At 49.9% G+C, this 14820-nt stretch overlaps 1 protein-coding gene across 4 annotated transcripts in view; it reads left to right on the forward strand.

Annotated features, from left to right (window-relative positions):
• BAIAP2L2 (BAR/IMD domain containing adaptor protein 2 like 2) overlaps nucleotides 1-14820 on the forward strand; it is a 32654-nt gene extending 17834 nt beyond the window's left edge. For all 4 annotated transcript variants that reach the window (XM_081928309.1, XM_081928310.1, XM_081928311.1 and 1 more), the window contains 5 exons: nucleotides 347-587; nucleotides 1018-1089; nucleotides 1618-1801; nucleotides 5369-5409; nucleotides 13755-14820. In XM_081928309.1, coding sequence (XP_081784435.1) covers nucleotides 347-587; nucleotides 1018-1089; nucleotides 1618-1801; nucleotides 5369-5409; nucleotides 13755-13830 — 614 coding nt within the window. In that variant the 3' untranslated portion in view covers nucleotides 13831-14820. The remainder of the gene's footprint in view (nucleotides 1-346; nucleotides 588-1017; nucleotides 1090-1617; nucleotides 1802-5368; nucleotides 5410-13754) is intronic.

Below are 14820 nucleotides of genomic sequence, written 5' to 3' on the forward strand. Positions count from 1 at the left end.
TAGAGGAAATGTGGCATTACATATATGAGAGACAAATATGGCAGTTTATCTAATCCATAGACCAAAGATGAGGAACTTGGGGTCATCTAGATGTTGTTGGACTCCAGCCCCCATCAGCCCCAACCATCATGGCCAATGGCTACAGATAACTGCAGTTGTTGTCCAACAACATCTGGAAGGCCACAGGTTCTCAACCCCTGCCAAAGACAAACTCCAGGGTTGTTTTGGTTTCTTTTACAGGTGTCATTTGACCTATTTGTGGATAAATTCATGTTTACTATATAGCCCACTTTTCTAGCAAAGCTGGGATCCCCCAAGAGATCTTGCCTCTCATAATTTCTTGCAGGCTCTGTTTCCACCGGCCAGCGTTCTCGTTCCAGCTCCTTTGGGGAGCAGGCAGCAGGAAGAGCAGAAGCTGGGGGCAAAGAGGGGAGCAGCAACAGCGTGCTGAGAGTCCAAGCCATAGCGCCCCACTCTGCTGGTTCCAACCGGACCCTTTTGCAGTTCAGCATTGGAGATATAGTCACCGTGCTGATACCAGAAGCACAAAATGGCTGGCTGTATGGCAAGCTGGAAGGTACATCCACGTAAGTCTGCTCAGACATGGATCTGTGAGAGTATAATAATAGGTTGAGGAGGTTCTTGGCTTTGAGGGCTTCGGACCACGTATTGAAATTTGTACCATGCTTCTGAATTTATGCACACCACACATGTTTTTCTTTGACTTGGAGCTTATCTAGGGCATCAGTTCAGATCAGTTCGGTTTCTGAGTCTTAAAAACAAAACAAAACATCTAAACTTAGTGCAAGAGATTCAGGTTTTTTGATTGTTACAGCATCTCATCAGTTCAGTCTCATTAAATGCAGAATGAGAGCAGGGCTCCTAGACCTGTAATTAATAGCTGTATCTTCTGTATCCCTTATATTATAGGGAACCTGAGGAGCTAACATTCCAGAATAAAAGGTGTGGCGATAATGGACATAAAAGGTGACTGTTGTCATGTGCTTTTGGTTTCAGGAGTGGCTGGTTTCCTGAAGCTTTCGTGAAGCCACTGCAGGAGGCGAGAGACCCCGAGGAGACCACCCCCAGGTGCTGTGAACTTGAGTTGCCTCCATGGTGATATTCATACATGCTGTTCTTTGCTCTTGGGCAAAGCCTTGTTGAATGCGCCCCCCCCAAAATTAACTCATGGATTAAAATAAGTTTAAAAAGCAGCAAATTTATACAGCTGGCATCAAAAGCAAAACAGGTCAGCCAAAGTTGAAAAGACTGGGGAAATGGGAAATACAAGTTTTTGCTCAGCTCTGGAAAGACGTCAGTGGTTGCCCAGCAAGCCTTTCCAGGAAGAACATTGCAAAGTGGCTGAAAAGGCTGCCTCCCTAGTGCTAGTTAGGCATGTCATTTATTTATTTGGAGAATTTCTGTGGAATTCTTGGAAAAAATCCTTCGTATGTTCATTAGCCTCTGGCGGGAATTTCAGCGTAAATGCTGGTATATGTGGAGACAGGCGGTCCTTCAGGTACTCTGGCTCCAACCAGGCAAGGCCAAATAAATAAATAAATGTGCCCCCTGCACCCCAACAGCTTTTGCCAGCCTTTCTTTCCCCTTCCTTCTCAGAATGTTTCCTCTGCGGAGCAGTCGCAGCGTAGACGAGCTCCTGGATCGGCCCAGCACCCCATCAGCCAGCAATTACTGGCACAACCCCAGCAGACCTCAGTCTCCAGGTCCTTCTCCTGCTCTGCTGGGGGCAGGCAGCCGCCGGAGCAGCTCAGCCAGCGCCGCAGCCACCTCAGACACCAAGGTAAGTGCTTATGCCATTTTGGGGTGTTTGGGGGGTGGGAGAAAGGAACAAAGCAATAGATTTCGATGAATTAACGATGCACAACAGGGTTGAGGAACTTGTGGCCCTCCAGAGGTTGTTGGGCTCCCACTCCAGTCTAAGGTTACCAGATTTTTTCCAATGAATCCTTAACCAACCAGTTTCCAGGATTCTTTGGGGAGGCCATGTGCAATAGATGTGCTTTAAATGTATAGTATGGATTTGCCTGTAGCGTAACATAAGTGAATGGATGTGCATGGTTTTTAAAAGGTAACTAGTGGCCCAAACAGCAACCACAAAGGGTGTGGAGGGAGAGTTTATTCCTTCTCCTGTTCCTAATGAAAATCATCTCCCCTAAAGCTGCTATTTGCTTCAGACAGGAAGCATCCGTTGGACCAATGGAGGCTTCCCTTCTGATGCAAACAGGTCATGATTTCATTTGTGGAATTAACATGGCATTTAGAAATCCCCTGCAATTCTCTGTTAGACGTCCTAGATAGACATCTGTGTACTTCTGCAATTCCTCCCGTTACATCTGCTTATTGTCCTCACTTAGGACAGTCCTTCTCTGAGATGTTCTTCTCTTTCAGTTTACAGTAGCCACCCACAACCTCAAAGGATAGCATCCCATGCCACCCTCATCCATAGCCACCTTGGCCCCTTGCTTTGCTACCCAGACAGCGGGAGCATCTCAGTCCCTTCTCTTTCGCCCCCCAGGGTCCCTTCAGTTCACTCCTCTTCTCCATGACATCTCAGCCTGATTTCTGGTGGCTCCGGGGCAGCAGCTCTTTCTGCTAACAGTAGGACGCTGAGTGTTGAACCTGGGCTTGGGTGGGGCCACCTGGCCAACTGATGGAGAAGCCTTCCTTTTCTCTCTTCCTCTGCTGAGCATTATGGAGTGTCTCTTCCAAAGGGGCTGTCTTGGAAGCAAAAGGAAACTAGTGTTGTGGTCTGGCGGATTCTTGGCTTCTAGGAATGGAAAGCACAAGGGGGTTGGGGGGAGTGTTGCTGCTTGCTGTGGATTGAGAGTTTGGCCATGTTCACACGAATAGCTACTTCAATTTAACAAATGCACTTTATGAAATAAAAGATGTCCTTTACACTCCCATGTTCATAATGTTACAAAAGTTGGACTCCACTGGATGAAGAAAGTACATTGGCTCCCAGTATGTTTCTGAGCACAATTCAAAGTGTTGGTGCTGACCTTTAAAGCCCTAAATGGCCTCAGCCCAGTATCCCTGAAGGAGCGTCTTCACCCCCATCATTCAGCCCAGACACCGAGGTCCAGCTCCAAGGGCCTTCTGGCAGTTCCCTCACTGTGAGAAGTGAGGTTACAGGGAGCCAGGCAGAGGGCCTTCTCGGTAGTGGTGCCCGCCCTGTGGAATGCCCTCCCATCAGATGTCAAGGAAATAAACAACTCTCTGACGTTTAGAAGACATCTGAAGGCAACCCTGTTTAGAGAAGTTTTTAATGTTTTACTGTATGTTTTATCGTGCTTTTAATATTCTGCTGGGAGCCACCCAGAGTGGCTGTGGAAACCCAGCCAGATGAGCAGGGTATAAATAAATTGTTGTTGTTGTTGTTGTTGTTGTTGTTGTTGTTGTTGTTAATTATTAACAACTCCCTGGTTAAAGAAGATTAATAACTTATCCTGCACTGCTGAAAGACAAAGACCTGATCTTTCTCTCCTTGGCTGCCAAAACAGCTCTCAGCAATACTGCTTGCTTGCTTGCTGCTATGACAGGGAGTGCCCAGATGGAACTGGGACCATTTTTTTTAAAATTGAGAATGACCAGAAAACACAATAATGATTGATTACAGAGCTAAAGCTCAGTGGAGTTTGGGGAGCATCCAATGCTGCCCTTCTGTACCCTGAAAATCTATTCCAGAGAGTTGAGGAAATTTGGCAGGGGGCGTGCAGAGGAAGAAAAGGAAGAGGAAGTCCACAAATTCTGGACACCTTATGCAGCAGGTCTCGGGAGAGCTGTTGCCAGGTAGAATACACTTCTGTTGGGCTATGGCGACAAAAGACTCCACCCAGTTTGGCATTTGTGGGCCAACTTGTCATTGAGTCAATAATAATGCATTGGTTGTGGCATTATACTGGACCATCCACACAATGTTCCAGTTGCTCTGTGATTCTTCCCCAGTGTTATCGTATTATGGCCACCTGGAGGGGCACTACAGCATGACAAAAGCAGGGCAAAAATTCAACAACCTTGGAATGTAAAAAGTTACAGAATTTCAGCAGGAAATTGACTGATTGGAAAGAAAGCAGTATGTTTGCCTGGAAATTTATGCAGGCATAATCAGTATTGAAAGTGGAGTCATGTATAACTGTCCTGATCATGAATGCACAAGGCTTCTTACCTTTATATATATGACGGGCAATAGGTATTACAAATAAATAAACAAAATATGAGTAACAGAAGAACATATGCCAATGAAAACCAGTCCAACCTCTGGAATAACCACACCTGGAGGGCCTAATGCTGTTTCTTTCTGTTCGTGTGAACACAGCCTTGGGTGTGTTGCTGAAGTGTTTAGACTTCTAGAGAGCTTGAACAGACGAGAAAGCATTCCCAAGTCACAATCTCCCATGTGTGGAAGATCTGGATTTCATAAGCTTACCATGTGTAGGAGGGATTTTGACATGACTTCCCTTTTCAGACAAGTTTTCTGTTAGGGCTGCCGTCCGTGCAAGTAAGAAATCCTGGAGAACAAAGCAGCAACAATAAGCAACAGTGGACTTGCAGCAGAGGTCCCTTTTGCTCAGATTGGAGGAGGCCATTCTGTGATGAATGAGTCTTGTCCTCCATGTTTTAGTAGGCAAGTCTTTCTTGAGCAGGAGTAGCTAACTTGTGACTGACATTGCTGAACTGTATATCCCATCATTCCCAGACTGCATGGCCAATGGCCAGGGCGATGGGAGATGGAGTCTAACAATATCTGGAGGTCCAAAGGTTAGCCACTTCTGTTCTACAGGCTTCTTCCTCTTCCCCTGGGGGATGTAACCTCCAGTATAGGAATATATGCAAACTGAGCAAGCAAACACACACCCTCAGTAAATTTCATTGCAACAACTGGACAGTAATTTTTTTAAAAAAGCAAAACTATAAACTCTGAACAACCTGGTTTGATATTGAGTGGAATAATAATAATAATAATAATAATAATAATAATAATAATAATAATAATAATAATTTATTATTTGTACCCCGCCCATCTGGCTGGGTTTCCCCAGCCACTCTGGGCGGCTTCCAACAGAAATGAAAAATACACTAAAATGTCACATATTAAAAACTTCCCTGAACAGGAATGGATCAGCGAATGTAAATTGGAGGTTGCTTTTTTTAAAAAAAATTGGGTTGGATGTTTATTGGATGCGCTTCTGACCTGCTGCCAACCATTAGTGCAGACACCACTTGAACCTATACATGTCTGTGTGTTTTGCATGTCCCTTCCTTTCTCATTTTGTCTCTGTTGAAAATTCCTAAGGTATTGTTTCTCTCAGCCTTCACCTTTTTTTTCTTTTTTTCTTCACTGCAGAAGCCAGCAGGGAGGGAACATCATCCAGAACTGTTTCCCAGGTAAATGTTTGTGTCCTTTTCCTCCTGAACAATATACTCCCTGCATATGTTAAGGCCATTTCTTTTAAGAGATGCTTTTAACTATATTTATTTGGACTATGTGATGATGCCACATCTCACTCACTCATCGGGGCAGGGAGTCGTTTTCAGCTTGAGGGCCACATGGCTTTCTGGGGGCCACATGTTAATGGTGGGTGTGGCCAGTAGATTAGTTTCTACACAAACAACACACCCCCACACACCTCTAGCCTAGCCTCCTTCCAGGCAAGTGAGTGGCATTATCAGAGCTCAAGAACACATCCCAGTCATGCAAAACACAGCCAAGGAAGGGAGGCAAGGGCTGTGGTCTGGGGAGAAGAGGTGCAGTTTGGGAAGGGATATAGGCTGGGGAGTCTCAAGGGCCAAATGGAAAGAACTAGAGGGCCACATTCAGTCCTTGGGCCTGAGGTTCCCCACCCCTATTACACACATTCAAAGAGTATTATTTTGTCCTCTTAGAGCTACATACCCTCCAGCATTTCTCCAATGAAAATAGGAACATCCCATTCCATAATGATAATTTTACTATTTATACCCCACACATCTTGCTGGGTTGCTCCAGCCACTCTGCACAGCTTCCAACATATATAAAAACATAACAAAACATTTAACATTAAAAAACCCCTTCCCTATACAGGATTGCCTTCAGACAGCTCATGGGTTGGATAACTCCATATCCTCCAACATTTCTCCAATGAAAAAAGGGACATCCTAAGGAAAAGTGGGACATTGCAGGATCAAATTGGGAACTGGGATGGCTTCTATAAATGAGGGACGTCCCTGGAAAATAGGGACACTTGGGAGGGTCTGGAGTTTCAATACCCAACACTTCCCAATGCAGATGTCAAATACAAAAAGGGACAGTCCAGTTGACCTAATTCAATGGTGTTGTTTGATGATTTATAATGTATATCATGAAAAGATGGACCTCATTCAGATATTCATAGATTAATAGTCTGAGATGAAGGAGCCTTTTGGCTGCCCAGGCAGCAGAGCCTTCAAGCAAACCCTGATCAAAACAGGAAGGATCTAGTTCACCATATTTCCCCGTTTCATCTGAACTGGAAAACTACAGTCACCAGCTTTGGAACAAGCCAGGATATTAAAGCACAGTGGTTTGATACCCTGAATCGTTCCAAAACTGTCTAGTAACAATAGTTTCGCTGTTTGGCTAAAACGGAAGCTAAGGTTAATGAGAGACTTCCTGGCTCACTCATGGCTTGTGCAAAGGGGCTTGTTCACATCTAACTTATTAAGCCCAGAATATGATGATGATTTATTAAATTTGTATACCACCTGTCAGAGCCACCCGTCTGGTCCCAGCTCACAAGAGACCCAACTCCAATCCGGTTTATTTACAGAAAGTCTTTATTGAAGATCATGGTTGCGTTTACACTCCAACTTTGTGACTCTACGTCTGTACCGTTAGATCGCTGAAGTACCCTCTGAATCTGTCCCGCCTCTGCACCAATTTAAGAGGCTTGTGCTGGACCACCTCTTCCTCTCCTTCCTTTTCCGCAGGGTCTTTCTGCCCCCCTGGGTTCCCCCTCGCCGGGACTCGCCCGAGGCTGAATCCTCTGACGCCTCCGCCCCCCTCCTTCTCGCTTTGGGGCCGGGCTCCTCCCCAGGGCTCTCCTCACTTCCGCGCGCCTCTACCTTTGAACTTGGCGCGCGTACGTTGCTTCTGACCTTTCTCTCGACCGCTACACTGCTCCCGGTGCTACTCTCCACCCCTTCCGGCTGAGCGTCCTGCTCCGATCTTCTCCCCCTGTCTCCTTCACGCTCTGCTCCCTCTGACACCCTGGTAACTCCACCCCCTTCACTCCGTTCCGGCTGAGAAGCTGGCTCCTGTGTCCTACTCCTACTGAGGCTTCTCCCTTCGCCCCCCTGTTCCTCCCTGCTTCCCCCTTGGCCCCCCTTTGGTCTGACCAGGGGGGCTCCCTTCTGGGAGTCTTCTGACTCACTGGACAAACTCATAGACGACCTTTGGTCATCGTCATCCTCCTCCTCATCTCTCTGGGATTCTTCCCCCTCGCTCTCTGTCTCCTCCCCCATCTGCTCTTCTCTCCCTGAAACCCTGACATCCATCCCCCCCTCGAAGCCCCCCCTTCCCCCCTCCCGCTCGTCGGGTGCAGGTCGTGGAAGCTGCGGCTCTTCGGGGGTAGATTCGGGATACAGGTCGTCTACTTCAATGTCCTCTGCTGGCAGTTCTGTGTATGTGTATTCGAACCCGGGTTCTTCACCCAACGCGGTCTCAGTCTCTTCACCCATTGCTACTTCCTCTGGTGCTGCCCGCCAAGGACCCATCATCCACCTCTTACGCCATTCCTCCTCTGGTTGCTCCTCCCACCAATAAGGGGTTTTCGTGTCCACTCCCGAACACGATCCCCTGGGCGGGCTTGATTCTGGTGTTCTTTCCTCGGGGGAAGAGAAACCCCTGAACGTGCTATCTGACAATGTGGGCGTGAAAAGCCAGTCATCAAAGTACTCAGCTGGCATGGGTCTATGTGGGAAAAGTGCATGGAACTCATCTTTCAAAAGGGGTTCGTCTAACGCGTAGCCTGGCACCCAACTATTGGCAGTGGCTGGGGTGCCCTCTCTGGCGAGAAAGTATTCAACTCCCTCTTCCCCCCATCTCGAGTCCAGTATCTCTGTGACCTCGTTGAGTGGTTCGGCCCTAGGCGACCCCCCCCTTGGGTGACTCTTTGCGTGGGTCTGGTACTGTTCCTGACTCTTGAAACCTGTGTGGGGCTTTGTAGGGAGTGAGCACCGACCTATGAAAGACCGGGTGCACTCTGGAGCCTTCTGGAAGGGCCAGGCGAAATGCTACAGGATTGATCCTAGCCTCAACCTGGTATGGTCCTAGCTGCCTGTGTTCTAGCTTCTTCTTGGCTAACGATCTGGCTGGCATCGCTTGGGCCGCTAACCATACCCAATCCCCCACCTGGATGTCCTCTCCCTCCCTTCTGTGCTTGTCCGCCTGCACCTTATAGGCCTGTTTGGCCAGCTCCAAATGTCTCCGCAGCTCCTCGTGCACCTCTTGCAACTCTGCTGCGAACTGGTCGGCCTCTTGAGGCACCTCCCCTCCCGGTGCCATAAGCCTCGGAAAGGTTCTGGGATGACGGCCATTGTTCGCGAAGAACGGCGTCACCCCCGTCGATGCGTGCTTCGTGTTGTTGTAGGCAAACTCAGCCATCGGCAGGTAGTCCACCCACGCTGCGGGTCGCTGATTGGCGTAACACCTCAGGTACTGCTGCATGATCGCGTTGACCCTCTCTGCTTGGACGTTGGTCTGTGGATGTCTCGCCGACGCTAGGTTGATCTTGACATGCAGGATACCCAGAAGCTTCTGCCAGAAGTTGGAAACAAATTGGCGCCCCCTGTCGGACAGGACGGACTGCGGTAGTCCATGCACTCTGAACACGTGGTCGATGAAGAGTTTGGCGGTCTGTTCTGCCGTCGCCACCTTGGCACAAGGAATGAAGTGCGCCATCTTGGTGAACAAGTCCACAACCACCAGTACCGCCGTCTTGCCCCTGGAGCTGGGTAGGTCAGTAACAAAGTCCAGTGCTACCCTCTCCCACGGCTGCTGTGGCGTTTCCAGCGGTTCCAACAATCCCGCCGGCTTCTGGTGTACTGGTTTGGATCTTTGACAGGTGTCACACCTGGCGACGTAATCCGCCACCTCTCCCCGCATCTGGGGCCACCAAAAGTCCCTGGCCACTAATTCTAGTGTCTTCTCCTTGCCGAAGTGGCCCGCACTGGGAGCGTCGTGCAATTGCTGCAGAACCTTTGCGCGCAGTTCGTCGTTAGGCACGTAAAGGGCACCCTTGCGAGTTAAGAGTCCGTCCCGCAACTGGAACTCATCGCCGCTTTGCGACCCGTTGCGTAGCTCCTCCATCTTGGACTGTGCAAACTGATCCGCTTGCAACGCGCGTCGCACTGCGTCCAGGTCGACTGTGATGGCAGCGCACGCCCACGCCTGCGGTGCGAAAATGTGCTTCGCTGCAATTGGTGTCGTCTCCTCCAGGTATTGCGGTTTCCTGGATAGTGCGTCCGCTATAACATTTGAGTCCCCCGGGATGTATTCTATTTTGAAGTCGAAATCCGCAAAGAATTCTGCCCAGCGCATGTGTCTTTGGGTCTGCAGCTTTGCCGTTCGCCAATACTCTAAGTTCTTGTGATCCGTGCGGACCTGCACTGTGTGCTTGGCTCCTATGAGGAAGTGCCGCCACGCTTTGAAAGCTGCATGAATGGCCAACAGCTCCCTGTCCCATATGGTGTAGTTCCGCTCCGTCTTGCTGAGCTTCCGGGAGTAGAAGGCGCCCGGCCTCCAATTGCCGTGCGGATCCTCCTGCAGAAGGACGGCTCCCACCGCTCTGTCTGACGCGTCGGTTTCCACCCGCATGGGCCTGCCGGGATTCACGTGTAGTAGCTGCTCCTCGGAGGCGAAGAGGCTTTTAAGCTTCCGAAAAGAGCGCTCTGCCTGTTCCGTCCAAGCGAACTTCTTCTTCTTGGAACTGAGGGTGTCCGTGATTGCTGCCGTCTCCTTTGCAAAACCTCTGATGAATTTGCGATAAAAATTGGCAAATCCGATGAATCTCTGGACCCCCTTCCGATTGCGTGGGCTTTTCCAGTCCAACACCGCTTGGACCTTGACTCTATCCATAGCCAGCCCTTCGTCGGACAGCTTGTAGCCAAGGAAGTCCACCTCCGTCACATCAAACTGGCATTTCTCCAGCTTGGCGTACAGCCTGTGCTCCTTCAACCTCTGTAGGACTTCCTTTACATCCTTCTCGTGAGCTTCCGGCGATTCCGAGAAGATCAGGATGTCGTCGAGAAAACATACACACTTCTTGTAGAGGAGTCCCGCCAACACGTGATGCATAAATGCTTGGAAAACGTGGCTGCCATTTTGGAGACCGAACGGCATAACTCTGTATTCATACGTGCCTAGAGGCGTGAACATAGCAGTCTTCCACTCATCGCCCTTCCGGATGCGGATGAGATTGTACGCTCCACGCAAATCCAACTTGGTGAAGATCTTACCCTTCCTAACGGTCGCTAGGAGGTCGTCAATCCTGGGCATGGGGAAGGCCTTGGGCTTAGTCAGCCTGTTGATGAACCGGTAGTCCACAACCAATCTTTTTTGGGGCGTGTCCTTCTTCTTCACAAAGAAAACAGGACTGCCTCCCACTGCTTTGGATTCCCGGATGAACCCACGCTGCAGATTATGCTCTATGAAGTCCCTGAGCTCTTGCATCTCGTCCTCAGACATGGAATACAGCTTTGCAGTTGGCAGCTGCGCCCCCGGCACCAGGTCGATCGCACAGTCGTAAGGCCTGTGAGGCGGCAACTGGTCAGCTTCTTTCTCGCAGAAAACCTCCAAGAATCCTTTGTACTTGTGAGGCACTGCCTGCACCATGCCCAGTTGCAGCTGCTGCTCGGCCCCCTCCTCCTGATTGGTTTGGATGCAATGCTGAGCACAATACGATGAGCAGAAGGTGATTTGCCGCTGGTACCACGCTACAGCGGGACTATGCCTCTCCAGCCAACTCATGCCCAACACAATGGGCGTGTCTGACAGGTGGGTGACATTGAAGCTAATGACTTCTCGATGATTTCCAATCTGCATCACCATGGGAGGCGTCTGCTGCACAACTTGCCCTCCCAGCAGTTTTCTGCCGTCCACTGTGACCACATTCAGAGGCGTCGTTGCAGGCAGGAGTGCTATGCTATGCTGCTTGACAAATTGTATCCCCACAAAATCCGCATTGCTTCCCGAATCGATCGTGATGGGAACCTCCAGGGATTGTCCATTTGGCAGCTGAAGGGTTGCAGTGAGTTGCACTGCTGGCTTGGGTGGTAAAGGGTCTGTGTGGTGCAAGGATGCTGGGGACTGTTCTACAGATCCGCCTGGCTGAGCCCCAGTAGCTCCGCTTCCAGCCAGGCACTGTCGTTTCCCTGAGGCTGCTCTCTGTGCACCACTTCCGCTGCCACTGTTGCCAGAGCTGCAGTGTGCTTTTGGAGCCTCTGGGGGCACTCTTTGGCCATATGCTGTGCACTGTCACAGATGTAACATTTCCTGGTCCCTCTAGGAGGCTTCGCCTTCACTGCACCGGAAACAGGGGCTCTGGATGGTGTCTGAGCCCTAGCACCACCAATTTCCATCGGCTCTTCTCCTTGCCTCCCCAAGGGCGAAGGGTGCGTCCGGCTGAAGTCCCTGGGGACAAAAGGGGGGTTCTCGCTGGTGCACGCGCCTGGGGTCCCTCCCCCTCGTGCCACGGACGCCCCTCATGCCGTATTCCAATAGCCAAAGCCCGTTGCACTAGGTCTTCTAGGGTCTGGGGTCTATCTCCCCTGGCGATCTCATCCTTGACGGGGGGGCTAAGACCTTCCCAGAAAAGATCTCTGGCGGGTTTACTATCCTTCTCCCAGCCCAACGCAGTTAGTAATGCAAAGAATTTAGAATGATATTGACGTACAGTGGCTTTGCCTTGCCGCAGTCCGTGCATCTGCTTGCGAGCAATATCCACATCCACAGAGGACTGGAAACAAGCATCCATCGCTTTAATAAACTCATCAGAATCGCGGCGGGCAGGGCCATCTTCGCGCCACAAATTGCGCAGCCAAGTCCTGGCCTCCCCATGCAGATGCGAAATTATGAACCCCACTCTCTCCTCCTCATCTTTAAAATCATGACGGAGCAAATGCAGTGCATACACGACGTCTGCCCTGAAGTTAGGGTAGTCTTCTAGGTTGCCATTAAAGTGCGTAACTAGGGCGCCCCCCCGCCGTCCAAGTGCAACGCCCTCCGATCTGGACCCCGGAACCCCTGCCCTGCTTGCCTGCTCCCACCTTGTTCGCAGGTCCTGGCAAGTCTTGTCCAGTTCGTCATTCTTCTTCTGCGATGCAATGACTGCAGCTGTGAGTTCGGTAACCTGATTCCTCAGCGTAAGCAGCTGTTCCTCCGCGCTCATGGCTGCTCCCGTTGGTGAGCTTTGCAAAAAAAAAATTTTTTTGCGTTCTGTGGAGGGTACTTACTGTCAGAGCCACCCGTCTGGTCCCAGCTCACAAGAGACCCAACTCCAATCCGGTTTATTTACAGAAAGTCTTTATTGAAGATCATGGTTGCGTTTACACTCCAACTTTGTGACTCTACGTCTGTACCGTTAGATCGCTGAAGTACCCTCTGAATCTGTCCCGCCTCTGCACCAATTTAAGAGGCTTGTGCTGGACCACCTCTTCCTCTCCTTCCTTTTCCGCAGGGTCTTTCTGCCCCCCTGGGTTCCCCCTCGCCGGGACTCGCCCGAGGCTGAATCCTCTGACGCCTCCGCCCCCCTCCTTCTCGCTTTGGGGCCGGGCTCCTCCCCAGGGCTCTCCTCACTTCCGCGCGCCTCTACCTTTGAACTTGGCGCGCGTACGTTGCTTCTGACCTTTCTCTCGACCGCTACACTGCTCCCGGTGCTACTCTCCACCCCTTCCGGCTGAGGGTCCTGCTCCGATCTTCTCCCCCTGTCTCCTTCACGCTCTGCTCCCTCTGACACCCTGGTAACTCCACCCCCTTCACTCCGTTCCGGCTGAGAAGCTGGCTCCTGTGTCCTACTCCTACTGAGGCTTCTCCCTTCGCCCCCCTGTTCCTCCCTGCTTCCCCCTTGGCCCCCCTTTGGTCTGACCAGGGGGGCTCCCTTCTGGGAGTCTTCTGACTCACTGGACAAACTCATAGACGACCTTTGGTCATCGTCATCCTCCTCCTCATCTCTCTGGGATTCTTCCCCCTCGCTCTCTGTCTCCTCCCCCATCTGCTCTTCTCTCCCTGAAACCCTGACACCACCCTTCATCCGTAGATATCAGGCCTGCTCACAATATAGAATTACAATATTAGAAACATAAAACACATAATAAAAATAAGAATACAGATAACCCAATAATTCTCCTCCCATAACACATTTAAAAGGGCATCAGAAAAGGCCACAGCAGAAAAGGCCTGTTGCTAACATGTGGACCTCTCGTGGAGGACCCTCAGGCGATGATTTCAGGGTCTGGGTAGGTTCATATGGAGAGAGGCGGTCCTTGAGGTATTATGGCCCTGAGTGTCCATCAAAACTAGGACACTGTGGAAGACCATATCTGGTAATATCTGACCATATCTATTAACCTAGAATTCATCTGACACCAGCAACTTTTCTGAGGACCACGGATTGTATCCAGTGTGTTGGTAGCCTTTATGTTGTAATGGAGTTATGTGGCTGGCTTGAATGCGTTTCCAAAAATTTAATCTCCACCTTTCTTTTTCTTCTTCCTAGAGGTACCAATCCTTTCGCTACAGTCAAATTGCGCCCAACGGTGACCAACGACCGATCGGCACCCGTCATCCGGTGAAAGCCAGCTATGGTTTGGGGAGGGTGGGTGGCTTGCAGAGAAAGTTGTCCTGGACAACCCTTCTCATCCCTGAGCTCAGGCTGCCATTATCTTGGGGAAGCTGTTTCTCCCCAAGTGGCCAGCCTGAGTGGAGGGCAATTCTTTAGCCTCCTTTTCCATGTCTGCTCATGTTGTAGTGGTCAATAGGTCCCGAGGTCATTTTGTTTTGTTCTTTTAAGGCTCCCCACCCCCCATCTGTGCAAAAGGTGCGTTTCTTTCCCATTTGTAGCGTGCATTTTGCCAGGTTGTGCTACAATTTCCTTGCAAACTTTGTGCAAACGGGTGAGGATGACTGTAAACAGGCTGTCTGGAAGTGACTTTGGACTGGGCAGAGAAACAACTGCTTCAGACTGAAGATCGAGAGACATTACAGCAGAGAGCAGTCATCTGGTGTAGGACATAAGTAGGGCACTCTAGGAAGAGCCCTCAGAACGAGTCTGTGGAAAAGCCTTCAGAAATCTTCTGCTGGATACTTGGTTGATTTCATGCCCACACGGACAGCTCAGGAGATACTGGTCAACATGATATAATCCAAACCAGTCATGACTGCCGTACAAAACATCTTGTTCTAAAACCATTAAGGGACACCATTAATGTTCAATGGTCAGTCAGTAAATCTATGTGGAAGTCGGTCTTGAGAGACTGTCATGTAAACTTCCTTGCTCAGGTAACTTGCAGAATTGTCTGCACCTCACCGCTGGTAGATTTAAAAGGCATCCTTGTTTGAAGATGCCTGGATTTCCTCTCCTACACCCATTCATCACAGACCACTGTGCTACCAGTTTTGATAAGCACAACTGGGAATGGTTCTAAAATTGCTGAGGAGAGCTAGCTGCACTGCATTATTTCACACACACACAATATGTTTCTGTAAGTAGCACTAACAGAAATGGGTTTTTTTTGGGGGGGGGAAGAAAAGAAAGAAAGAATAAAGTAAGAAATAAATAAACA

The sequence above is a fragment of the Podarcis melisellensis genome, assembly GCF_964234715.1.
Source record: "Podarcis melisellensis genome assembly, chromosome: 10".
Classification (NCBI taxonomy): Eukaryota; Metazoa; Chordata; class Lepidosauria; order Squamata; family Lacertidae; genus Podarcis; species Podarcis melisellensis.